This window comes from Panthera pardus, unplaced genomic scaffold (genome assembly GCF_024362965.1).
Source record: "Panthera pardus isolate Hobbes unplaced genomic scaffold, ASM2436296v1 HiC_scaffold_17, whole genome shotgun sequence".
Lineage (NCBI taxonomy): Eukaryota > Metazoa > Chordata > Mammalia > Carnivora > Felidae > Panthera > Panthera pardus.
The window spans coordinates 134,457,731-134,485,680 of NW_026526732.1; the positions used below are offsets into that span (position 1 = coordinate 134,457,731).

Here is a 27,950-nt window from a genome sequence, read left to right on the forward strand (position 1 = left end):
ATTAAGGTGGATATATTTGAAAATATTTAAGGATATAAGAACATTCTTATGGCAAATGTTAAGTAGAAAAAGTATAGTATAAAATGAATATAACGTCTGATCCCAGTTTTGAAAATGTGTGTGCATTTTAAATATTTAAAAATACGAATGTAAATTCAGAAGAAAGATAAATAATAGTTTTCTGCATAGTAGAAATTATAGGTGATGCTCATTTTCTTTATACATTTTAGAATTTTCAGGAAAAATTTTGTATACACAATCATAAAAAACAAGGTTATCTTTACAAAGCCACCTTCTGGATATTAAATATTGTTGAAAACAATCAAGAACATCATTATAAATGACATAAGCCATAACTATCTGTCACCAAGACTTTTGAGTAAGAAGGTCACATCTCTAAGAATTGGTGACTAAATATACTGTGTCAACAGAAAAGGAGTAGAATCCAGGTGAGAAACAGCAGTATCCTCTGAATTCATTTACGTGTTCCCCGCAAGGACCTGAGACAGCATGAAATGCTAAAGGTTTGGACAGGTAGGATTCCTTTAGCCAAGTGAGAATCATAGTGCCAGTCATCAGAAGTATATAGGATTAAAACAATATAAATTTTTCATCAGATATTTTGGGAAAAAACATTTTGTAGTTTATTTTGTACATATTGAATATTATCAAGAGTCCTCTTTAAGTAATAAACCATTGTCAAAAGTTGTCATTAAGCCTAGCCTAGCAGTCTCCAAATGGGGCTAAATTTATTTACATTAATGTTTTATTAAAAATATCCAGAAAAACAATACACATTTAAAAACTTGAGTCTACCAGAAATATGTCTTATGCCTATTACCTACTTCCATTTTTTTTACAAATCTATATAAAATAATGAAAAACCATGACCTTTATAGATTTTTATTTATATAAAGTTCAATGAGAAATTAAAATAAAAAGTACTGTGTGCTTATTTTCCCTGCAGAAATAAAGAGATTAGCTGAAAAGGAAGACTGGATTGTCGATAATGAAGGACTGACTTCTCTTGTAAGTTTAAATACTTTTCAATGATTAATGATTAATGTATATAATATTCAAAATAAATGACTAATTTTATTAATAGGGAGCATATGTTCTTTGCATTGTAATTCTAAATCATCTCTGGAAACAGAAAAATAAACTTCTTAAAGTTTTCTTTTTTAGACTCATTTTTGCTTAACACTACAAATATTTAAAAATTAATAAAAGCAGTGGATTTGTTTTAGCGTGCTCTTTCTTCATCATGTGTCACTATATTTTATTTGCATTACATTTTTTTTTTTTTTTAATTTTTTTTTTCAACGTTTTTTATTTATTTTTGGGACAGAGAGAGACAGAGCATGAACAGGGGAGGGGCAGAGAGAGAGGGAGACAGAATTGGAAACAGGCTCCAGGCTCCGAGCCATCAGCCCAGAGCCCAATGCGGGGCTCGAACTCACGGACCGCGAGATCGTGACCTGGCTGAAGTCGGACGCTTAACCGACTGCGCCACCCAGGCGCCCCTGCATTACATTTTAAAATAGATTGTGCTTCAGCTGTTGGTGGGAATGCAAACTGGTGCAGCCACTCTGGAAACTAGTGTGGAGGTTCCTCAAAAAAAAATAGAATTACCCTGCAACCCAGCAATAGCACTACTAGGAATTTATCCAAGGGATACAGGAGTGCTGATCCATAGGAGCACATGCACTCCAATGTTTAGAGTAGCACTGTCAACAATAGCCAAATTATGGGAAAAGCCCAAATGTCCATCAATTGATGAATGGATAAAGAAGATGTGGTTTATATATACAATGGAATACTACTTGGCAATGAGAAAGAATGAAATCTGGCCATTTACAACAATGTGGATGGAACTGGAGGGTATTATGCTAAGTGAAATAAGTGAGTCATAGAAAGATAGATACCATATGTTTTCACTCATGTGGAATTTGAGAAACTTAACAGAAGACCATAGGGGAAAGGTAGGGGGAAAAATAGTTCAAACAGGGAGGGAGGAAAACCTAAGAGACTCTTAAATACAGAGAACAAACTGAGGGCTGGTGCCAGGGCTGGCTGGGGAGAGGGGAAAATGGGTGATGGACATTGAGGAGGGCAGTTGTTGGGATGAGCACTGGGTGTTGTATGGTAAGTGATGAGTCATGGGAATCTACTCCCAAAGCCAAGAGCACACTGTATATACACTGTATATTAGCTAACTTGACAATAAGTTAAAAAAATAAAATAGATTGTGCTTCATTCTAAGTTTCCCAGTAACTTGAATTTTTCAGAAAGGCGGAGTGGGAAAAAAAAATTCTGTTGCTGACCCCTAAGCCAAAATAAAACAAACCAACAATAACTAACCTCTCCAGATAGATACATGGGTCAGGCAGGCAATTATAAACATGGTCTATTCATTTTAGAGTCATCATCTGTTTAGATGGGACTTATAGATTATCAAAATACTTTTGAAAATAGTTTTCATGATTTATCATGTTTTCACATCTGTTTCATGGATTCCCACAATGATCCTGTAGGTGGGTGTGTCAGTTAAATTGACATTCAGCTGCTAAAACATCCAGGGTCTTTAAAGGAGATGGGCATTTCCTTTTCTTCTAATATTAAAGAAATTAGGACTGGTGTGGCAGCTTAATCATGCAATCAGTACACAAGGCTCCTTCTGACTTTCTTCTTTGTGATCTTTATTGTGGCTTTTGTCTCACAATGGCCTCATGATCAAAGGAAGGCCATTGCTGTTCCAACCACCATGGCCTTATTTCTGTCATGAGAAAAGTCTAGCACTTTTTCAGGAGCCATAGCTGACAATTCTTCCCACGTCTAATTGGCTAGAATTGATTCACGTGCCCATCCCTATCTACTGTGGAGGCTGGAAAAATGCAGTATTTTTTTTTTTTTTTTTTTTTTTTTTTTAGCAGAGCACATTGCTAATCCCAACAATTTGTCTTACCTTAGTAAGAAAAATGGAGAAAATAAATCTGGAGGAGGCAGTCAGGTTTCTGCCTGTTTAGTAGGTGAGGAAATTAGAATAAAATGGTTTTAACTTGCCCAAATTTACAAAATCACGGTGAATGAGGTTGTTGAGACAGAATGATCTCATGTAATATTTCTTCAGTTCTTCAAATTGCTGTACTTTTTGAAATAATTGTATACTTCCTATTGACAGTCTTACTTTGGGAGTTGGGAAATTTTTGACAAGTTGAAATTCTTTCCTCCTATCCCTCCTAAGTACACTAAAATATACCTTTATATAACAATGTGGTTTAGAACATCAGTGCTTACTTACAAATTTTTGTAAATTAAATCATGTTTGAAATGAGGGAAATTTAGTTTTAATAAATACAATTATATTTTAAAGGATTTGTTTTTAATAAAAATTACTTTTATTTGGCTTATTCTACTTTTCATAATTATTTGTGCTTATATACAAACTATCCTATAGCTAATTCTGTCATACTAAATATTTAGAGAAAGGAAACGTAGAGTAGACCTGCATGGTCCAATATCCAATATAGCAGTCATTATAGACATGGTTTGTATAAGACTCAGTACAAAGAAAGAACGTGAAATATCTCAACTTTTTATTGATTACATGATGATATAATATTTTGTTATATTGCATAACCTGAATTATATTAAAATCAATTTTTCTTTTAATATTCTTATTGTGTTTACTGGAAACTCTTATATATATGACTTATGTTTGTGGCTCACATTATACTTCTTTTGAACAGTGCTGATATGGAGGAAAATGTGCTGCCCTGGATTTGGAATCATAATCTGGTTCAGTCCATAGTTCTGTCACATAATAGCCATGCAGTCTTTTTTCTTCTTTTTTTTTAAGTTTATTTATTTAATCGTTGCACCCAATGTGGGACTGAAACTCATGACCCTGAGATTGAGGGTCACATGATCTTCTGACTGACCTAGCCCGGCACCCCATTAGCCATGCAGTCTTAAAGAAGCCACTTTCCCCCTCTCCCAGTTAGTGCTTATCTGGTAGCTGCCACATCTAACTTTGGTTGTTTGATTATAATAGATAAACCTCTTTGAAAATACTTTGAAATGTTTACCATAGAAACTTGTTTGTAGTCCACTTAAAGTTTGACTATAATAGTAAGAAACTGGAACCATAGAATAACTAATTTCATGTTTGTCACACATACAAGCTAGAAGACTAAACTTTGTGGATGAATGACCCAGAGAAAGTTACCCTTCTGATGTCAGCCATTATATCGTCTACCCAGATGTAGGTAAAAAAATATGTAACATAGGGGCACCTGGGTGGTTCAGTCATTTAAGTACCCAACTCTTGTTTTGGCTCAGGTCATGATCTCATGGTTTGTGAGATTGGGCTTCATGCTGGTAGCACTTTCTCTCTCTCTGAAAAAAATAAACATTAAACAAAACAAAACAAAAAAAAAAGAGGGGCGCCTGCGTGGCTCAGTCAGTTAAGCTATCTACTTCAGCTCAGGTCATGATCTCACGGTTCATGGGTTCGAGCCCCGTGTCGGGCTTTGTGCTGACAGCTCAGAGCCTGGAGCCTGTTTTGGACTCTGCCTCCCTCTCTCTCTTCCCCTCCCCTGCTCACACTCTGTCTCTCTCTCAAAAATAAACATATATTAAAAAAAAAAGAAATGAAATGAACATTATACTTTGCCTCACTATGACTTATTTCAGCTGAAGTTTGTTTATTATTTATTTGTTTAATAAGGTTTAGGTCTCTCCTATGTTTGCTTTTTAAGAGAGAGAACATGAATGAGGAGTGTTGGAGAGAGACTGAGAATCTTTTTTTTTTTTTTAATATGAAATTTATTGTCAAATTGGTTTCCATACAAATCCCAGTGCTCATCCCAACAGGTGCCCTCCTAAATACCCATCACCCACCCCCTCACCCCCCATCAACCCTCAGTTTGTTCTCAGTTTCTAAGAGTCTCTTATGGTTTGGCTCCCTCTCTAACCTTTTTTTTTTTTTTTTTTTTTTCTTTTTCCTTCCCCTCCCCCATGGTCTTCTGTTAAGTTTCTCAGGATCCACATAGGAGTGAAAACATATGGAATCTGTCCTTCTCTGTATGACTTATTTCACTTAGCATCACACTCTCCAGTTCCATCCATGTTGCTACAAAAGGCCATATTTCATTCTTTCTCATTGCCACGTAGTACTCCGTTGTGTATATAAACCACAATTTCTTTATCCATTCATCAGTTGATGGACATTTAGGCTCTTTCCATAATTTAGCTACTGTTGAGAGTGCTGCTATAAACATTGGGGTACAAGTGCCCCTATGCATCAGTACTCCTGTATCCCTTGGGTAAATTCCTAGCAGTGCTACTGCTGGGTCATAGGGTAGGTCTATTTTTAATTTTTTGAGGAACCTCCACACTGTTTTCCAGAGTGGCTGCACCAGTTTGCATTCCCACCAACAGTGCAAGAGGCTTCCTATTTCTCCACATCCTCGCCAGCATCTGTAGCCTCCTGTTTGTTCATTTTGGCGTGAGGTTATATCTGAGTGTGGTTTTGATTTGTATTTCCCTGATGAGGAGCGATGTTGAGCATCTTTTCATGTGCCTGTTGGCCATCTGGATGTCTTCTTTAGAGAAGTGTCTTTTCATGTGTCTGCCCATTTCTTCACTGGATTATTTGTTTTTCGGGTGTGGAGTTGGTAAGCTCTTTATAGATTTTGGATACTAGCCCTTTGTCCAATATGTCATTTGCAAATATCTTTTCCCATTCCGTTGGTTACCTTTTAGTTCTGTTGATTGTTTCCTTTGCTGTGCAGAAGCTTTTTATCTTCATGATGTCCCAATAGTTCATTTTTGCTTTTAATTCCGTTGCCTTTGGGGATGTGTCAAGTAAGAAATTGCTGCGGCTGAGGTCAGAGAGGTTTTTCCCTGCTTTCTCCTCTAGGGTTTTGATGGATTCCTGTCTCACATTCAGGTCCTTTATCCACTTTGAGTTTATTTTTGTGAATGGTGTGAGAAAGTGGTCTAGTTTCATTCTTCTCCATGTTGCTGTCCAGTTCTCTCAGCACCATTTGTTAAAGAGACTGTCTTTTTTCCATTGGATATTCTTTCCTGCTTTGTCAAAGATTAGTTGGCCATACATTTGTGGGTCTAGTTCTGGGGTTTCTATTCTATTCCATTGGTCTATGTGTCTGTTTTTGTGGCAATACCATGCTGTCTTGATGATGACAGCTTTGTAGTAGAGGCTAAAGTCTGGGATTGTGATGCCTCCCACTTTGGTCTTCTTCTTCAATATTACTGTGGCTATTCGGGGCCTTTTGTGGTTCCATACAAATTTTAGGATTGCTTGTTCTAGCTTCGAGAAGAATGCTGGTGCAATTTTGATTGGGATTGCATTGAATGTGTAGATAGCTTTGGGTAGTATTGACATTTTAACAATATTTATTCTTCCAAAGCATGAACACAGAACGTTTTTCCATTTCTTTGTATCTTCTTCAATTTCCTTCATAAGCTTTCTATAGTTTTCAGCATACAGATCTTTTACATCTTTGGTTAGATTTATTCCTAGGTATTTTATGCTTCTTGGTGCAATTGTGAATGGGATCAGTTTCTTTATTTGTCTTTCTGTTGCTTCATTAGTAGTGTATAAGAATGCAAGTGATTTCTGAACATTGATTTTGTATCCTGCAACTTTGCTGAATTCATGTATCAGTTTAGCAGACTGTTGGTGGAGTCTGTCGGGTTTTTCCATGTATAGTATCATGTCATCTGCAAAAAGTGAAAGCTTAACTTCATCTTTGCCAATTTTGATGCCTTTGATTTCCTTTTGTTATCTGATTGCTGACGCTAGTACTTCCAACACTATGTTAAACAACAGCGGTGAGAGTGGACATCCCTGTCCACATCCTGTTCCTGATCTCAGGGAGAAAGCTCTCAGTTTTTCCCCATTAAGGATGATATTAGCTGTGGGATTTTCATGAATGGCTTTTATTATATTTAAGTATGTTCCTTCTATCCCGACTTTTTCGGGGGTTTTTATTAAGAAAGGATGCTGAATTTTGTTAAATGCTTTTTCTGCATTGATAGACAGGATCATGTGTTTCTTTTCTTTTCTTTTATTAATGTGATGTATCACATTGATTGATCTGCGAATGTTGAACCAGCCCTGCATCCCAGGAATGAATCCCACTTGATCAGGGTGACTAATTCTTTTTATATGCTGTTGAATTCGATTTGCTAGTATCTTCTTGAGAATTTTTGCATCCATATTCATCAGGGATATTGGCCTGTAGTTCTCTTTCTTTGCTGGGTCTCTGTCTGGTTTATGGATCAAAGTAATGCTGGCTTCATAGAATGAGTCTGGAAGTTTTCCTTCCCTTTCTATTTTTTGGAATAGCTTGAGAAGGATAGGTATTATCTCTGCTTTAAATATCTGGTAGAATTCCCCAGGGAGCCATCCGTCCTGGACTCTTATTTGTTGGGACATTTTTGATAACTGATTCAATTTCTTCGCTGGTTATGGGTCTGTTCAAGCTTTCTATTTCTTCCTGTTTGAGATTTGGAAGTGTGTAGGTGTTTAGGAATTCTTCCATTTCTTCTAGGTTGTCCAGTTTGTTGGCGTATAATTTTTCATAGTATTCCCTGATAATTGCTTGTATTTCTGAGTGATTGGTTGTAATAATTCTATTTTCATTCATGATTTTATCTGTTTGGGTCATCTCCTTTTTCTTTTTGAGAAGCCTGGCTAGAGGTTTATCAATTTTATTTTTTCAAAAAAACAACTCTTGGTTTCATTGATCTGCTCTACAGTTTTTGTTAGTTTCTATATTGTTTATTTCTGCTCTGATCTTTATTATTTCTCTTCTTCTGCTGGGTTTGGGGTGTCTTTGCTGTTCTGCTTCTACTTCCTTTAGGTGTGCTGTTAGATTTTGTATTTGGGATTTTTCTTGTTTCTTGAGATAGGCCTGGATTGCAATGTATTTTCCTCTCAGGACTGCCTTCGCTGCATCCTGAAGCATTTGGATTGTTGTACTTTCATCTTCATTTGTTTCCATATATTTTTTAATTTCTTCTCTAATTGCCTGGTTGACCCATTCATTCTTTAGTAGAGTGTTCTTTAACCTCCATGCTTTTGGAGGTTTTCCAGACTTTTTCATGTGGTTGATTTCAAGCTTCATAGCATTGTGGTCTGAAAGTGTGCATGGTATGATCTCAATTCTTTTATATTTATGAAAGGCTGTTTTGTGACCCAGTATATGATCTATCTTGGAGAAGGTTCCATGTGCACTTGGGAAGAAAGTATATTCTGTTGCTTTGGGATGCAGAGTTCTAAATATATCTCTCAAGTCCATCTGATCCGATGTATCCTTCAGGGCCTTTGTTTCTTTATTGATCCTGTGTCTAGATGATATATCCATTGTTGTAAGTGGAGTATTAAACTCCCCTGCAATTACCACATTCTTATCAATAAGGTTGCTTATTTTTGTGAGTAATTGTTTTATATATTTGGGGGCTCCCATATTCAGCGCATAGACATTTATAATTGTTAGCTCTTCCTGATGGATAGACCCTGTAATTATTATATAATCTCCTTCTTCATCTCTTGTTACAGCCTTCAATTTAAAGTCTAGTTTGTCTGATATAAGTATGGCTATTCCAGCTTTCTTTTGACTTCCAGTAACATGGTAGATAGATAGTTCTCCATCCCCTCACTTTCAATCTGAAGGTGTCCTCAGGTCTAAAATGAGTCTCTTGTAGACAGCAAATAGATGGGTCTTGTTTTTTTACCCATGCTGATACCCTATGTCTTTTGGTTGGAGCATTTAGTCCACTTACATTCAGTGTTATTATTGAAAGACATGGGTTTAGAGTCATTGTGATGTCCGTAGGTTTCATGCTTCTAGTGTTGTGTCTGGTACTTTGAGGTCCTTGCAACATTTAACTCACAGAATCCCCCTTAGGATCTCTTGTAGGGCTATGAATTGGTGGTGATGAATTCCTTCACTTTTGTGTGTTTGGGAAGATCTTTATCTCTCCTTCTGTTCTGAATGACAGACTTGCTGGATAAAGGATTCTCGGCTGCATAGTTTTTCTGTTCGTCACATTGAAGATTTCCTGCCATTCCTTTCTGGCCTGCCAAGTTTCAGTAGATAGGTCTGCCGCTGGTCTTATGGGTCTCCCTTTGTAAGTTAGAGCGTGTTTATCCCTAGTTGCTTTGAGAATTTTCTCTTTATTGTATTTTGTCAGTTTCACTGTGATATGTCGTGCAGAAGATCGATTCAAGTTACGTCTGAAGGGAGTTCTCTGTGCCTCTTGGATTTCAGTGCTTTTTCCTTCCCCAGATCAGGGAAGTTCTCAGCTACGATTTGTTCAAATACACCTTCAGCCCCTTTCTCCCTCTCTTCCTCTTCTGGAATTCGTATTATACGGATATTGTTGCGTTTGATTGCATCACTTAGTTCTCTAATTCTCCCCTCATACTCCTGGATTTTTTTAATCTCTTTTTTTCCTCAGCTTCCTGTTTTTCCATAATTTTATCTTCTAATTCACTTATTCTCTCCTCTGCCTCTTCAATCCGAGCTGTGGTCATGTCCATTTTATTTTGCTCCTCATTTATAGCATTTTTTAGCTCCTCATGACTATTTCTTAGTCCCTTGATCTCTGTAGCAATAGATTTTCTGCTGTCCTTATACTTTTTTCCAACCCAGCGATTAATTTCATGACTATTATTCAAAATTCTTTTCCTCTTATATTGCTTAAATCGTTTTTGATCGATTCGTTAGCTGTCGCTACTTCCTGGAGTTTCTTTTGAGGAGAGTTCTTCTGCTTTGTCATTTTGGTTAGTCCCTGGAGTTATGCGGAACTGCAAGGCACTTCCCCTGTGTTGTCTGGAGTAACCTGTGTTAGTTGGCGGGGCCACAATCAGACCCCATGTCTGTCCCCAGCCCACCTTTGGGGCCACAGTCTGACTGGTGTGTACCTTATCTTCCCCTCTCCCAGGGGCAGAACTCACTGTGGAGTGGTGTGGCCCCTGTCTGGGCTCTTTGCACACTGCCAGCCTTGTGGTGCTGCTTCATTGGGATCTGGCTTATACGCTGGGGTGGATCTGCAAGGTGCACAGGGGCGGGAGGGGCACGCTCAGATAGGTTTTTCTTTGGTGGTCTCCTGGGGAGGGGCCTGCAGCACCTGGAGGGATGCAGACCCTTCAGAGGAGTGTGAGAGTCTTAAGCAGGCTACATTTTCAGTGTGGAGCCTCACTCAGGGCTCAAGACCCTGAGCCGAATCCCAAGACCCTGAGCCGAAATCAAGAGTCGGACCCTCAACCAACTGAGCCACCCAGGCACCCCTGAAGTACTGTATATTTAATTTGAACCTCACTTCAGTGCTCTGAAACAGCTTTTTGAAAGCATCCTGCTTTCTTTTCATATTGAAAATGTGTACTGCTTTTTTCAATTTGGATAATTTTGAGAATTTTTTTCTTTCATAAGAACTGGAATGATTTGTGATAGCTCTTATAGTCAGCTAAATTGGATGATTCACTGACAATATGCAGAAATAGCACTGCTTCTCTTTAGAAAAAAGAAATAGCAGATGTTTAGACTATCATTACTCCCAATTTAACTGAAACTACTAATTCAGTTCTCTGGTATTATCCATTTATTGTATTAGTGTAGATATAAAAAGAAATTAAGAAAATCTAGTCCAAATATTAATGCAAGAAATCCAAGTAACAACAGGTTTAATTACCCACAGTTGAATTTTGGATTTAATTTTCACCATTATTCTTAGATTTTCCTACCTTTTGAGGTGGGTAAGTTGGAGGCATTAGGTCAGGTAGTTAACAAACATACCTCTTGAAATAGTTCTGTGCAGTTGGTATTTTATCCCATATTCTTTTTTTTTTTTTTTGTACTTAGAAGTTGTTTTTTGTTTTGTTTTGTTTTTTTATGGTGCCCTCTGGTGGCTTCAAAGTGCAGTATTAAAATAACATTATGTTGAGGCACTATTTTAGCTTTCATTAAATCTGGGTTCCTTTTTGTAAGAAAATAAACTTGTCTCTTCTGTTCAGTTTTTTTCCCCAATCTCTTTTAACAAATTGAAGCATGTAGTGAGGAGAGGTTCTGACTCCGGATTTTTGCACAGAGGTTTTTTTTTGTGTGTGTGTGTGTTTTTTAATTCAACTATGTGCCTTTTTAAAAAAAAAAAAAAAATTCTTTTAACCTTTATTTATTTTTGAGACAGAGAGAGACAGAGTATGAACGGGGGAGGGTCAGAGAGAGAGAGGGAGACACAGAATCTGAAACAGGCTCCAGACTCTGAGCTGTCAGCACAGAGCCCGACGCGGGGCTCGAACTCCCGAACCGCCAGATCATGACCTGAGCCAAAGTCGGACGCTTAACCGACTGAGCCACCCAGGCGCCCCTCAACTATGTGTCTTATACAGCCCTCTGTCTGAGTGAAACCCAGACCCTTAGCCTCATCTTGTACTGCCAAACTCATGCCTAGTGGTTGTGATGCACTGCTGTTCTTGTGGTTTCTGAGTTCCTTTAGGCTCTGCCCTCCCTGGCCTGTGTACATATTGCCCTGTCTCCCTGAGCTCACCACTCCCTTCCCTTATCTTTTACGGGGCTGAGTCCTCTAGCCCTTCAAGTCTCCACTTAAATGTTCTCACTGTCTTTGACCATCTTAGAGCAGATTCCCCTCCATCATCATCATTTCTGAGTTCTGTTTTTTTTTTTTTTTTTTTTCCCCATGGCACTTACTCTAGTTTGTAGTTGACTTATTTCTGTATTTTTTTTTTTTTTTTTTTTTTTTTTTAGTAAAAAGTAACAGTTTTGTTGACTGTGACTTTTTTGGTTGTGACTCTTATCCTAGAGCATACACTTAATGAGAACTCAATCTTATTCCTATATCCCCATCACTTAGAGTATGCCTAGCACAAAGTGAAACTTTAAGTACAGTAGGAGCTAAGGTGTTACAATTCATTCAGATTTATCTGAATGCCAGTTGTTGGACATATCTTCACTTATTTTATGACTTAATGTATATAAAAAATGACTGTAATGACTTTTGAATTGAATTTCCTGGACCTTCTACAAATCATTATTAGTAACATTAAATTTTGTTGAACACTACCAGAGATGTGAAAGATCTGGAAGATTGAGCTCAGAATATATCTTCGAAGTAGTGTTTAAAATATAAACTTGCTGTATCTGTTCTTCATCAAGTCATTTCCCTCTTAGAAGAGTAGGATTTTTAAGAAGAATTTTAATTATACCTGATTTCTGTTCTATTTGAATTAGATGTACTTTAGAGTTAAGTTTTACCCATATTTAAATATCAAGTGCAAACTTGCCAAATCTAAATCTTGATGGGTAGGAGATTATTTGTCAAGTTGTTTGCATCTGTTTTCCTTTCAATAAATCTGTAAAATTGAGAGTTTGGGGCCATAATTTGCTTCTGTTAAATGTCTTAATCACCATTGCTTGTTTTTGAATTTTAAGGTAATGTACTTTTTTTTTTTTCCTTCAGCCATGTCAATTTGAACAGTGCATTATACATTCTCTGCAGTCACTTAAAGGAGTTGTAGAGTGCAAGCCTGGAGAAGCCAGTGTAAGTTTTCTATTAAATTCAACTTCTATTTCAGACTTTCCCAGGAACCCTTGGGAATCACAGTTGTAAATGAGTCATTTCAGCACAAAAGACCTTTTCCCTCAGATACTTATTTGTTTTATTTGATTTTGTGTGTCCATTTCTTGGTTCCCAGATAGGCTGATGGAAGTTAAAATGTGAATGTAAGTCTTGTAGATAGAGTACTTGGAATTGTTGGCACTTTGTATACAGAGAGAATAACTGACCTGCATGTTGTCAACCAGCTCCATGCCAGTGTCTTACACAGGCGCCAAAACACTGCCTGTAGGGCAGCTCTTCATACCCGTCCCTTTTGGAGTAAGGTTACCCACACTGGAAGCAGTTTCCCATAAGTGAATTTTTTATATGGAACTTCACAAACAAAAAGTTTTGTTTTCTTAGCTAAATCTAAAAACTTTCATCAAAATTCTTCCTTATAGGTCTTTCAACAACCTAAAACACAGGAGGAGGTTTGTCAACTCAGCATCAATATCATGCAGGTAATATGTAAAAGTACTGATGTCCTGAAGCCTAAAATAATGCAAATTATAGTAAACTTCCTTCTATTAATAATACATGTGTAACATATATTGAATGTGTATTCTTTTTTCATCTTATCTGAGCCCATAATAGTTTATAGGAAGTAAGGTAACAAAAATAAAGTTCAAGGTATGGTTAATTCCAACTTATTCTAGCAATACCCCTTTATATTATACTTGCTTTTTTTGTGTTCTCATTGTACTTTACATTTATTTCTCTTAGAGCACAAATTCAATGATGTGATAGTTGTTTATACCGTATCTAGAGTATGAAATTCTTTGATTGGAACCAGTGCTTAGGACATTAATAAAGTTGAGCATGTGACTGAGTGGATGAGAGGAAGGAAAAGGTCTTTTTCCTAAAATATATTCAAGATTTTATAGTCAGAGAAAAACACAGATGCTTTTAATTGACCATTACTTATGTTATATGCATTGTCATATATATACCCAGAGCATACATAAACAGTATGTATATAGGATATATATTCTATCACTTCTGGGAGATATACATGCGTACATACACATATAACACAGTATATATATTTCTGGTTTTTTATTTACATAAAATTAGTTTTAATGTCCAAATATGTCAGTATCTAAGAGTTCATGCCACTGAAACTTCTTATTTTTGACTTAGATTTTTATATACTGTCTGGAACAGTTGAGCACTAAGCCTGATGCAGATGTAGATACTACACAGTAAGTAAACTAACACTAACCTCATTGATGTATTTAGGAAGATTAAAAATACAGAATAATGTTTTATATGTGATCTTATATCCTAAGGCAATGGAAGAGATAGATTACGTATGTTGAAATCATATTTTTATATATTTGACCTATATTTTTTATATGATTTATCTTCTGAACTCATCTTAATTAGTATTACTAGAGACATGTTGAGCAAACTGAACACCTTATTAGCTTACTAATTATTGAAAGGAACAAGTTTTATAAATAATAAGAATGAAAATTAAAATATATAACTCCTAGTTGATAACCTTTAGAATTCTGGTGTTAGAGATTTAGCAATACTTTTGTTAAAGACTAATTTTGCTAGTAGAATTAAGTCAGGGTCGGGCTTAGTTATTTGAGTTCCAGAAGAACACATTTTGATTGTTAATATTTATGAATTCTGGTAATAATTATTTTATAATGTTGTTCTATAGGGTCTTTCAGAAATCTATTTTATCTGAATGATACCTGAATGTATTTGACACGTGTAACTTTTCTGAACCTAAGGTTAAATACTGAAATAGATGCCTCTTATATCTGTAATTGATAATTTCAGAAGTTTTCCATTTTTGTGATTTTCTTGGTATTGGTTTTTGCCTTTAGGTATATAATACTACTACCTCTCTGAGACCTAATAAATACTTAACTCTTCTAGTTTTTCTGTGATTTGCTTTTATATATTTAACATAATCCACCAAGAACTTGTATTGTTAGTTTGCTGATATTGTTGATTAATAAGTCTTTCTTTCCGTATTATTTTGTTGCAATTTCTGTTTCAGACACCATTGAATTCTACCAAATAGTGCAATATATTTCTGAACTTTTTATTTATTTTATTTTATTTTATTTTAAATTCCAGTATAGTTAACATACAGTATTACATTAGTTTCAGGTGTGCAGTATAGTTCCATATATCCCTTGGTGCTCATCACAAGTGCACTCCTTAATTCTATCACCTATTTAACCTGTCCCTTTACTCTCTCCTCTATGGTAACCATCGGCTCTCTAAAATTAAGAGTCTGTTTCTTGGTTTGCCTCTTTCTCATGCTTTCTCTTTTTCTCTTTGTTTTGTGTCTTAAATTCCACATATGAGTGAAATCATCATGTATTTGTTTCTCTGACTGACTTATTTTGCTTAGCTTAATACTCTCTAGCTTTATCAACCTTGCTGCAAATGGCAAGATTTCATTCCTTTTTTTTTTTTTTTTTTTAATGGCTGAGGAATAATCCTTTGCATATATACCACATCTTCTTTATCCATTCATTAGTTGATAGACATTTGGACTCTTTCCATAATTTGGCTATTGTTGATAAAACTGCCATAAATATCACAGTGTATGTATCCCTTGGAATCAGTACTTTTGTATCCTTTGGGGAAAGACCCAGTAGTGCAACTGCTGGATCATAGTGTAGTTCTATTTTTAACTTTCTGAGGAACTTCTATACTGTTTTCCAGAGTGGCTGCACCAGTGTGGCTGCACCAGTTTGCATACCCACTAACAGTACATAAGCGTTCCTTTTTCTCCACACCCTCGCCAACACCTTTTGTTTCTTGTATTGTTGATTTTAGCCATTCTGACAGGTGTGAAGTGATATCTCATTGTAGTTTTGATTTGCATTTCCCTGATGATTTGTGATGAACATCTTTTCATGTGTCTGTTGGTCATCTGGATGTTTTCTTTGGAGAAATGTCTTTTCATGTCTTCTGCCTATTTTTAAAAAATGTTTATGTATTTATTTTGAGATGGGAGAGGAGCAGAGAGAGATTGAATCCCAAGCAGGCTCCATGCTGTCTGCTCAGAGCCTGACATGGGGCTCAAACTCACAAACCGTGAGATCATGACCTGAGCTGAAATCAAGAGTTGGACACTTAACTGACTGAGCTACCCTGGCACCCTTCTGCCTATTTTTAAATTGGATTATTTGTTCTTTGGGTGTTGAGTTTTAGAGTTCTTTATAATTTTTGGAAACTAACCTTTTTTTGGATATGTCATTTGTAAATACCTTCTCTCATTCCATAGGTTGCCTTTTAGTTTTGTTGAGTGTTTCCTTTGGGGTGCAGAAGCTTTTTATTTTGATATAGTCCAATAGTTTATTTTTGTTTGTGTTTCCTTTGCATCAGGGAAGTTATCTAGAAAAAGTTGCTCTGACCAATGTCAAAGAGGTTACTACCTGTGTTCTCTTCTAGGATTTAAAGTTTCAAGTCTCACATTTAGGGCTTTCATACATTTTGAATTTATTTTTGTGTATGGTGTAAGAAAGAGGTTGTTTCATTGTTTTGAATGTGGCTGTCCAGTTTTCCCAACACCATTTATTGAAAAGGCTGTCCTTTTCCCATTGGTTATTCTTGCATTAACCATATAATGTGGTTTATTTCTGGGTTTTTTATTCTGTTTCATTGATCTATGTGTCTGTTTTTGTGCCAGTACCATAACTGTTTTGATCACTGCAGCTTTGTAGTATAACTTTAAGTCTAGAATTGTGATGCCTCCAGCTTTGCTTTTCTTTTTCAAGAATGCTTTGGCTAATTGGGATCTTTTGTGCTTCTGTACAAATTTTAGGATTGTTTGTTCTAGCTCTGAAAAATGCTATTGGTATTTTAATGAGGATTGCATTATGTGTAGATTGCTTTGGGTAGTATAGGCGTTTTAACAATATTTGTTTTTCCAATCCATGAACATGGAATATCTTTCCATTTCTTTGTGTCATCTTCAATTTCTTTCATCATTGTTTTAGTTTTCAGAGTGCAGATCTTTCACCTGTTTGATTAGTTTATTCCTAGGTATTTTATTATTTTTGGTGCAGTTGTAAATGGGATTTTTTTCTTAATTTGTCTTTCTGCTGCTTCATTATTGATGTATAGAAATGCAATGGATTTCTGCACATTGGTTTTATAGCCTATGATTTCACTAAAGTCATTTATTAATTTTAGTAGTTTTGGTGAAGTCTTTAGGGTTCTCTATATATTTCTTAACTGTATTTTCTGTTCCATTCATTCATATATGTTTTATACCAGTTTGTGTTATTTTAATGTTCTTTAGTTCATTTATTATTATTTTTCAGATTGGTACTTTTATTGCTTCTAAGATATTATTTATTATTTTCATCTATTTAGTGTTCCATATGAATCTAAAATCCATTGGTTAGGTTTAAAGAAAAGAATTTTCACTGAAGTGTTTATTATGATTCTATTATATCAATTAATCAGTAGATTTATAGTATATCCTTCCCTGCAATTTTGTATATCTGGTCACTTGTTGGTTATTAACTAATTTCCTAACTCAACTCACCTATAAGTGATTTACTATGAAAATGAGCTTGAAAAAGCCCTCTGGAGATTCTGATAGGCAAAAATATTTCAATTAATTTAGTCTATACCTAAAAACTAAACTATCTGGTATTTTCCCCTTTGGTGATTTTTAAAAAATTTAACTGAGTATTGGGAAGATCCAAAAGCAAATGTCATATGGCCTCTGTTAATAGATAGCCTATAGTGTCTACTTTGAGCTGTTAATTGTTTAATATAAAAAACAGAGTTATGAGATTTTTGACCAAGATTTTAAAGTCAAATTTACATAGGGTTTATTGCATTTTTTTAATTGAGGTGTAATAAGCATATAACATTATATTAACATTTTTAATTTTAGTACTTTAATTGTCACTGTTCTCTTACTTGTTTTTGTATTTAGTCTTTCTGTTGACGTTTCTTCTCCTGATTTGTTTGGAAGTATCCATGAAGACTTCAGTTTGACTTCTGTAAGTAAGATGATAAATAGAAAGCTAAACATATCATTTTAAAACTATATAATGACTTACAAATCAGCCTAAATTACTTTGATTACTATTGTATAACTGCTATAATATATTGCTCTATACTTTGGGACTGGTTTTTTGTGAAAATTTTAGTAAAAACATAATTTTATATGTATTCCACACTTAAAAACTCTTTAGCCAAAGTTGTAACTTAAGTAATTCCATCTACTCCTGCATCATGCAGGTTTGTGACTGTGAAAATACATGCCCTAGTGGTTCCCTGGTGTGTGAAAGTTGCAGAGGAAGCAGAAGAAAAGGGCCCATTTCCCCATACTCTTCCCCTTTAATCAGAGAAGCTCTGATTCCTAATAGTTTCTAATAGTATTTCATTTGAACATAAAGTTCCATAGCAAAAACAAAATTATACTACCTTTTATATATATATGTGTGTGTACATACACACACACACACACACACACACTTAGATTAGTTTTCAACATATATATGTATTTAGGGATGATTCACACACATACTTTATTACATGTATAAATTCAGGTCTTGAAATCCAAACCCATCTATCTTTTTTTTTTTTTTTCAATTCTAAACCCATCCATCTTAAAAAAAATAACTCCCTCTGGTTTGTCATTTGCTTGAAGGATGTGGTTGTGTATATGTATATATGTATGTGTATCTCTCAAGAAAGAAAACATATGACCAAAATTTCCTGCCCTATATCATTCCCACAAACACTATATTTATTTATTCATTCATTTATTACACACTATAAGTGTGAATTCCTAAATAAGAAATTTGTTATATTAGGAGAGATTAAAAATTTTGTTTGGGACCAGATGTACTGAATGAGTGACATTCAAGGAGAGATATTTAGTGGGTGATTAGATATACTTGCCTGGACCCCAAGAGAGAAATCTAGATACAGATTTGTGAATTAGTAATTTACACTTGACCCTTGAGCATATGGGGACTAGGGACACCAATGCCCTGTTCAATCGAAAATCCATGTATAACTTTTGACTTCCCTAAAACTTAACTACAAATAGTTACTGTTGAGTGAAAATCTTAACAATAACAGTCAATTAACACATATTTTGTGTTATTACTATATGCTGTATTACAATAAAGTAAGCTAGAGAAAAAAATGTTAATAAAATCATAAGGAAGAGAAAATTACTTTATAATACTGTGCTGTGTTTACCTCGAAAAAAATTTGCATGTAAGTGGACCACTGCAGTTCAAACCTGTGTTGTTCAAGGGTCAACTGTATAAGCAAGATAAGACCTGGGAGTGGATGAGTATACTGTGAAAACTACTAGTAGAATGAGAGGAGGGCCAAATGTATAAAATTAATATAATATATAAAAATAATTTGGAACATACTAGTATTTATGAGATGACCAGAAGCAGAGAGCCTCAAAGTTTTCTGAAAAAGAATAATAGAGAAAAAGAAGAAAATCCAGATGGAGCAGTGTTCTTGAGATAGAAAAGCGTGTTTAACCAAAGAATATTTAACAGTATTGCAGACTGATGGAGGATTAGGTGGGGTCAAATGAAAACTAGAGCCTTGTGGGCTTGACAGTTAGTTGGTCATGTGTGACTGTAGAGGAAACATATCAGTGGATTGCTAATGGGCCATCTGTATGCACTGGGTCAAGATCCAGTAGGAGCTGAGGAAGTTGATGTAGTGAGTTTAAACCATTTTTTCCACTGTGAACATAGAAAGAAGACTAGAGAAGGACACAGGCTGGAGGAAAGAGCTAAACTGAGAAGGGCCTTGTGAGTTATTGGGCCAGCTGTGCTTTTTTCTCTGTCCTTTAGAACAAGCCTAATTTCTACATGACAATCTTTCCAGTGTTTGAAAACAGTTGTTGTGTGGGCTTGGAATCTTCCTTTTTCTTGGTTAAGACCCTAAATCATTTAGGCATTTCCTAGTTAATATGGCAGTGGTTTTCCTATTAGTCTATTTCTGTCCTTTTTCAAGGGTGGAGTATAGGACTCTGATGTGACCCTGGTAACTGGGAAGCAGCCAGAACTACACCTTATGTTAACACCTCTATTGACTCCTATTGAGTTTACTGTCAGCCAAACTCCAGGTGTTTCATACTTGATTCTGCTAATCAAGGGCCTTGTCGCTCCCATTTTGCTCCCAAAATTATTCATTTGGTACCAAATTCAGTTCCTGTTTTGCTACATTTGGATGATCTCTCATTAGATTTGGTACAGATCATCAAGATCTTCTTAGGGTCTTGTTCTGTTATCCAGCAGAGAAGCAGTTATGGTAAGGAAGGTCTAGGTTTGCCTGGTCTTTTTACTAACTGAAGAATCTTGAACATGTCATTGAGGTTGTCTAGTTTTCTCCTGGACAAAATTGGGATGGTAATGCCTACATCTGAGAGATTCTGTGAAAAATAATTGAAATAATGCATAAAGCCATAGCCTAATTAGCAAGTACTACCTTTGATAGATTGAGTTGTTATTTTCAAACATACATATTCATCTAAATTGTTAATAAGCTTTTAATTTGTCATCCAAGTTTAAGAATTTGATTATTTGTGGTGTTCAGTTCCTCCCACTTTCACTTCTTATGATTGGTTAGATGTGAGAAGAAAAATACGCTTACCAAGAGTAAGACTTCAAATCACTCAAATTATTTTTCCATTTTGGGGGAAGAACCATGCAAATTACAAGGAGAAAAATTAAGAGAGTTAATTAACCAGGCAAAGAAGATGTGGCAGGCTTAGGGGTCTATTAGATAAGGCTAATATTTGGGGGGGAAGACTCTTGAAGGGAAAGGTAATTGAGGATTGATCTTATAACTGAAAAACCAGTTGAGATTTTTACAGAGCAGAGCATGTTTAGAGCAGCTGATGAAACTTTACGCTTACTTTATTTCATGTTCTTTATGAGGACCCCATAATGGTAACACCAGGCATGGAGCAAGAGGGAATATACCCCTCCCCAAGTGTGGCCTGAGTGCCTATGCAGGGCTGTTTACTACATTCTTTCTGATTCTTACTTGCCATTTATACACAAAATGTGGAGGAGTGGTATATATACCATAACCCTGTTTTCCTTGTTTTATAATTTATTTCCCATCCACAGATTCATTCAAGACCACTAACAACCTTTCATTTCTTTGAAGGCATTTAATAACTCCTTGCCCTTCAGTTATATTTGTTGAATAGGCCAAATTCAGCTAGCAATAAATATAGTAATATTTTAAATAAAGAAATCTAGAAAGTTTTAAAATTTTTGATGGAGCTAAATGAAATTATTGGGAGATATAGCTATGCTTGACATTTGAGTTCAGAGTGTACCTCAAAAAACAGGGATATATTTATTTTCCATATCTATTATATTGTTTTTTCCTCACATTTATTATATTGACTTTAACATTAGTTATAGACAAAACAGTAAGTAAAATATGGCTGAAAATTTTTCCTGGAAAAGTACTTTTGCCTTAGTGTTTAGTTAAGGGATCTTCAATCAAGGCTCTAAATTACTCAAAATTGTTCTAGAGAATGCTCTGACACTGAGGGACCATGGGAAAGTGTTCTTGGTGAGCCATAACAGCAGTGACAAATGCCATTCCTGGAATTTTGTTTACAAAAATAGTTCTTCTGAATTGTAAAGTGATGTTTATTCATCAGCCTTGAGGTCTGGTAATTTTGATAAGAAATTACCTTAAAGTGGCTAGAACCCTGGAGAGTATAGAATATGAGGCTTTAGCCCTCTTCATGACTGTTACTGTGGGAGAGTTCCTAGCTCCTGTCCCATCCCTCCCCATAAGGAGGGAAACTGTTCTACATAAAAACATCTATGAAGGCCCAGTTTTTTGAAGGAGCCCATAGTATGGATAGCATTCTAATTCTCTCTCAAGTTATGAAAAATTTATAAATTATTTTCTATTAGTTTATACATTTTTTGTAATTATTTTAAAATACCCCTTTTTATAGCATTTTTTGGTACAAAAAATGTTAGGTAGAATAACCAACAAAGTAGAACCCCTTTCATAAGAACAACAGCTTACTAGCTAACTGTTTTTCCATATAGCTATTAAATTTCAAAGGCAGCATTATTTGACTCTTTAGTGTATTATGTAATAACAAGCAGTTAGTAGAATTATAGAATTGTATTGTTTTTCTTTATATTATTATTGGGAAAGAAGGAACCATGGAAAGTAAAACATTGAATATTGACATTGTAATTACATTATTGAATTATAAGAGAGTATAATTAAATTTAATAAGTGCTAACTCTCAATTTGTTACTATAAAGATAATTTTCTAAATATTTGTTTTGCTTTTAGGAACAGAGACTTTTGATAGTCCTAAGTAACTGCTGCTACCTAGAACGTCACACCTTCCTAAACATAGCAGAACATTTTGAAAAGCACAACTTCCAGGGAATAGAAAAAATAACACAGGTAAATAAATTATGTTAAATTGAACAGGTTGGTGGTTTTATCAATTTAGTTTCCAAACTATTTTCCTAGCACCCTTTCTCTTTTGGTTTTCCTAAACTTTTCTCTCCTGATCCTCCCCACATCCATATTCCTTCCCCATCTTCACTCCACCCTGACTTTGAATGATTCCTGTCCTTAAAACTCACCTTGAATTGTTAATATTCTCTTCTTTTCTCTAGATCAGAGCTTTCTCAAGGTGAAAACTGATTTACTCCCCACCTAACCTGCTCAAAGTAAGGGAAGGAAATAGGAAAGAAAGGTTTCAACCGAAATCTTTAAGAATCATCTCGTATTTGTCTCCTTTTAGGTTAAAGCTTTTACTTTAGAGCCAACAGCAAACTCCCTGAGCCTGCAGAAAAACCTTTTCCTGCTTATACACACCTCTTCTTCCTTTCCCCCTTTCCAAATGACCACAATGATGCTTTTGCTTTTTACTACTTAAGCATGGGTACAGGTGCACAAGCACAGAGACACACACAGACACAGATACACACAACACGAGCCTGGCTTACAACTGCTTTAGGATGCTTAATAACTTACCTGAAAAATAACATGCTTTCTACTCTCCAATCCATGGATGTAGCAAAGTCGGACAAAAATGAGTCCTGTATAAATCCATGGAGTAGGGGGTTTTTTTGGATATTATACTTTGTTGTTGATATTTTTCAAGTAAGCAGAAAAGGAAAAAAATGAAGTAACCTTGTTATTAAAGGTTGGTTGGTTCTTGGGCAAAGATTTATCAGATTTCTAAGTAAAACGAAGAACCATTTTTACAGTTTTCTCGGTGCAAAAAATAAGAAAGATAATGATCTTGTTAATCTTATAATCAAAAAGTACTTGTGATGGATTGCATGCTTTTTATAAGTGATAGTTCCATTTTGTGAACTAGAAATGGATTTTTTTTTTCTTCAAAGAATGAAAATGTCAAAGTGGGTGGCTCTGTCTTGTTTTCCTGCCTTTTTGTAAAGATTAATCATCCTGATGAGAAATGTTGTGACTTAAGGTTGTAGGGTCAAATGTTGAGTTTATTTCCAGAAATTTTTGTGTTGAGAATTGCAAGATGCTCTCTTGCAGCAAAGAATTAGTATTTGTAGAAAGTGGGCACTTTGCTTTTGTGCAGTAACAATAGTGACACAAATATATTTATTGAACAGTTTTTTGATCATTTAAAAATACATAAAATGATTAGGACTTGCATATAACAGAAGCAGTAAGCTTGGTTTTCTTTAGGTTTTTACAAAGTTATGAGTAGTAATTGTTGCTTCAGTTTGTGTAATAAAGAAATAGAATGAAATTGACATGCCTTTGATATCCTTCCTAGTCTTGATATCATTTTGAAATCAAGGTAATATGTTATTGGATCTGGGGGTACAGCTTAGGATAAATGATGGGCTATATTTCACATTCAGAATTAGGATTTTTTTTAATCATTGACATTGAATACTTTGAAATCATTAATTGTATATTAAATGAATAGGCAGTAAACTAGATTTAGATGATAGTAGATGTGCTGATTTTGTTTATTATGAGTGAATCCATTAATTTCATGATGCCAACCAAGTAAAATATATTTCTTGCATTAATGGAAAAACACTGCCAAGTTCCATTGTTTTACATAGTTCCCTTCTCAAATGACAACTCTAGAGGCAAAGATCCCAGCGAAACTATGGGGCACATTGTTTACACAAATAGTTTGTTATCCATGTTGTCACTCTGTTTCTGCTCTTGGAAATAACAGTGCATTATGGACTTCTAATTTAGTGTCACAAGACATTAGACATTCTCTCAGATCTCCTTCCAGAAAGGATTGGTGGTTTACTGAGGGTCTTCTAGGCATATTTCCTTCTGCTTTCTTATTAGTACTTCTACCAGTAGAAGCGTGAAAATGTCCAGTTGTTAATTCCCTTCATCTTGATCCTCCTCTTCAAAAGCGGAATTAATTTTAATATAGAAACAGTACACTAATAACTATATGTTTCAGGAGTTTGTTAAAATTTAATGATCAATGATCATTTAAAACTGGAATGATTTCATACAGACATTTTTTTAGTGCAAATAACTCTGTGAAGTAATTAAGGAAAATATTAACTCTGTTTTTTTTTTCATATGGAAATATGCTTAGAGATGTTCATGACTTGACCTGTAAGTAGTAGGGCAAAGCAGAACCTAAAATTAAGTATTCTAATTCTGAATCCAGAATGCTTTCTGGTCCAGTACCATACATCTTAAAATAAAAAACAAAATTGTTCCCATGAAAATAAACCAAATAGGACATTAAGTCAGTTGGCTAATGTATATTGTTTTGGACTTTATGAAACAACATTAAATGGTAATTCATCAGATCAGTGTATCAAACTCATCCTATAGGTTACCTCTTTTATAATAAGCCCTATTATAAGCCTTAAATGGACTTTGTGCTGTTGGATCCCAAATGGCAAGTTCCAGCAGTGAGTGTCTTGTCATTTGCATGCACTTCCATTCGCATTGCCAATTCCATTTTGTTTATTGTAATCCTTGAAAATGTGTTTTCCCAGGCATACATTTTCTCCTGCTTATAAAAGTAAGATCAATCATTATTTTTAACAAGGAGAAATACTGGTGCACCTGGGTGGCTCAGTCAATTGAGTGTCTGACTCTTGATTTTGGCTCAGATCATAATCTTGAGGTTATGGGATCAAGCCCCATCTTGGGCTCTGTGCTGAGAGTGAAGCCTGCTTAAGATTCTCCCTCTCCCTCTCCCTCTCCCTCTCCCTCTCCCTCTCCCTCTCCCTCTCCCTCTCCCTCTCCCTCTCCCTTTCCGTGTCCCTGTCTCTCTGTCTCTCTCTCTGCCCCCCCTCCACTTGCGTGTGCATCTCTGTCTCCCAAAATAAATAAATAAACATTTTTTAAAAATATATACTGAAAAGTCTAAAAAATTTAATTATCTATAATACCCCAAGATAAACACTGTTGTGTTTTAGTATATCTAGTAATAGTAAGCAGTACTTTATATATAGCATATACCTATATGTGTATATGTAATAAAATATGAAACATTTTTCTGAATTCAGTTTGTATTGAATATATCTTTTTCTGTTGACTATTCTGTTGTGAAGACCTTTATTAAATAGGTAGATGTGAATTTTATGTCTTAACGATAGTTAATGTGGATGTACCATTTTTTTTTTAAATTGTTTCCTAGTGGGAACCTTAAGGTTATTTTTATTGTTGTGACTGAGAGGTGAAGATAATCTTTGATGACATGTTTTATTACTTTCTCAAAACTGATTCCTAGAAGTGGAATTAGAGCTCCAAAGACCCTTGGTAAATATTACCAGGTTGCTTTTCAGCAGCTGGTTTTATCACATTTTGGTCATCATTGCTGATGCTAATATTTTCATTTGATAGATAAAAATACTCTTTCATGGTATTTTAATTTGCATGCTTTCCCTATTTGGTAGTTTAACACTTTTTGATATGTTCATTGTTGATATTCTAGTAGAGTTCATTTTAAAGGTACTTACAGGGGCTCCTGGGTGGCTCAGTCTGTTGAGTCTCTGACTTCAGCTCAGGTCATGATCTCATGGTTCGTGGGTTCGAGCCCCGCATTGGGCTCTGTGCTGACAGCTCAGAGCCTGGAGCCTGCTTCGATTATGTGTCTGCTTCTGTCTTCCCCTCGCCTGCTCACACACACACACTCTCTCTCTCTCTCTCTCAAAAATAAATAAACATTTTTAAAAAATTAAACAAACAAAAAAACATACTTACAAGGTTAAGGAAATACAGTTTTTCAAACCAAATTTGCTGTAAGTCATTAACTCTTGAGACCTTTGAGAACAGACGACCAGAACTATATGGTTAATAAATTTTAGCACATAATTGTGGTAGCTGTAATTACATAATTCCAAAGAATTTTTTTTCTTACATAAAATGCTATTTTAACCTGTTCCAGTCTTTAAAAAGTGAACTTCTAATTTAGAGTTTGTATAGTTGCAGATTTTTGACTGACTTGGGACTGTAGTCATTAAACAAGTTGGGCATTAAATTCTTTTTTTTTTTTTTTTTGGCATTAAATTCTTGAATGATGTTTTATTTTATGCACCTAAATCTCTTTCAGAAATTCTGACATAGTGGGTGGGGAGAGGGCAGCTTCTTTTGTTCACATGTCTAGAAAGATCCTTTACATACAGCAATCAGTTTTAAAGATTTTTGTATCACTTGAACCATACATACCATATTTTATATATTTGATAATTTTTTAGCTTAATTGTATATAATTCTCAAGTTTCATTGAAGCCATTTGAATTCAATATATTTTGTGAATGACTATAGTTTTGTGTCCTCATTATATTATCTCTTTATATTTTGTTTCTCTCATTTCTTCTCCTGCTAAGTTTTGTTTAGAGGCTATTTTTATATAATAAGTTAGTTGTAAATTAATAGATTAGAGACAGGAATTATAAGTTGATCAGATGTGTCCCTGTCTACTACATACGAAAGGTGATTTTTGACATTATTTAACTGCCTCAAGTTCTTTTATAAATGGTAAGGGAAAAATGAAACAGACATAAAGAGATAATAGTAATGACACAAGAACCTCGTAATTTATAAAGTAAAATATTGCTTCCCCAATACAGAAAGTAAATCACAAAAGCTTTTCCAAAGCAAGGAAGGATATTAGATTTCACATAGAAGTAGTCGCTTTGGAGATGAGAGAAAGACTAAGTCTCTTTGGAAAGTTGGCAATAAGTAAGACTGTTGGTCATCAGTTGGATAGGGTGTGGGGTCCTAAATCAAAAACCTTAAACCTAAGCAGGTACAATTCAACAACCTAGACAGTTATCTTTTATCATTCCTGTACTGTTTCTGTTCTCTTGGCTTGTGCTTGTTTCCTCTTCACACTCTGTACCTTTTCCTTAGAGCTCATTTATTCCCACCACTTCATTTATCACTGATGCCCATGAGTCCCAAATGTATATCTTTTTTTTTATTTTATTTTTTAAAATTTACATCCAAATTAGCATATAGCGCAACAGTGATTTCAGGAGTAGATTCCTTAATGCCCCTTAACCATTTAGCCCATCCCCCCTCCCACAACCCCTCTAGTAACCCTCAGTTTGTTTTCCATATTTATGAGTCTCTTCTGTTTTGTCTCCCTCCCTGTTTTCATATTATTTTTGTTTCCCTTCCCTTATGTTCATCTGTTTTGTCTCTTAAAGTCCTCATATGAGTGAAGTCATGATTTTTGTCTTTCTCTGACTAATTTCGCTTAGCATAATACCCTCCAGTTCCATCCATATAGTTGCAAGTAAAATTTCATTCTTTTTGATTGCCGAGTAATACTCCATTGTATATATATATCACATCTTCTTTATCCATTCATCCATCGATGGACATTTGGGCTCTTTCCATACTTTGACTATTGTTGATAGTGCTGCTATAAACATGGGGGTGCATGTGTCCCTTCAAAACAGCACACCTGTATCCCGTAGATAAATGCCTAGTAGTGCAATTGCTGGGTCATAGGGTAGTTCTATTTTTAGTTTTTTGAGGAACCTCCATACTGTTTTCCAGAGTGGCTGCACCAGCTTGCATTCCTACCCAATCTATATCTTTAGCTTGCATTTCATTCCTGGGCTGCAGATCTGTTTCCTGTCAGACATCATCACTAAAGTTGCCACTGCGATTTCAGATCAACTTACCCAAACCAAAAACTTATTTCTCTTTCTTCCTCCAGATCAGCTTTTCTTTATGTGTTTTCTGCCTTAGTAGTCATTGAGTCAGCAAGCCAGAGTCTTAGGAATTGTTCTTGACTCAACCATCATCCAAATCTGTCTCTACCTCCCTAA

General features: G+C 35.2%; 1 protein-coding gene across 3 annotated transcripts in view; it reads left to right on the forward strand.

Annotated features, from left to right (window-relative positions):
* The window catches only part of EXOC2 (exocyst complex component 2), a 280,017-nt gene that overhangs the window by 152,330 nt on the left and 99,737 nt on the right, over positions 1-27,950 (forward strand). For all 3 annotated transcript variants that reach the window (XM_019419921.2, XM_019419920.2, XM_053904947.1), the window contains 6 exons: positions 968-1,029; positions 12,511-12,591; positions 13,050-13,109; positions 13,789-13,850; positions 17,576-17,642; positions 21,967-22,083. In XM_019419921.2, coding sequence (XP_019275466.1) covers positions 968-1,029; positions 12,511-12,591; positions 13,050-13,109; positions 13,789-13,850; positions 17,576-17,642; positions 21,967-22,083 — 449 coding nt within the window. The remainder of the gene's footprint in view (positions 1-967; positions 1,030-12,510; positions 12,592-13,049; positions 13,110-13,788; positions 13,851-17,575; positions 17,643-21,966; positions 22,084-27,950) is intronic.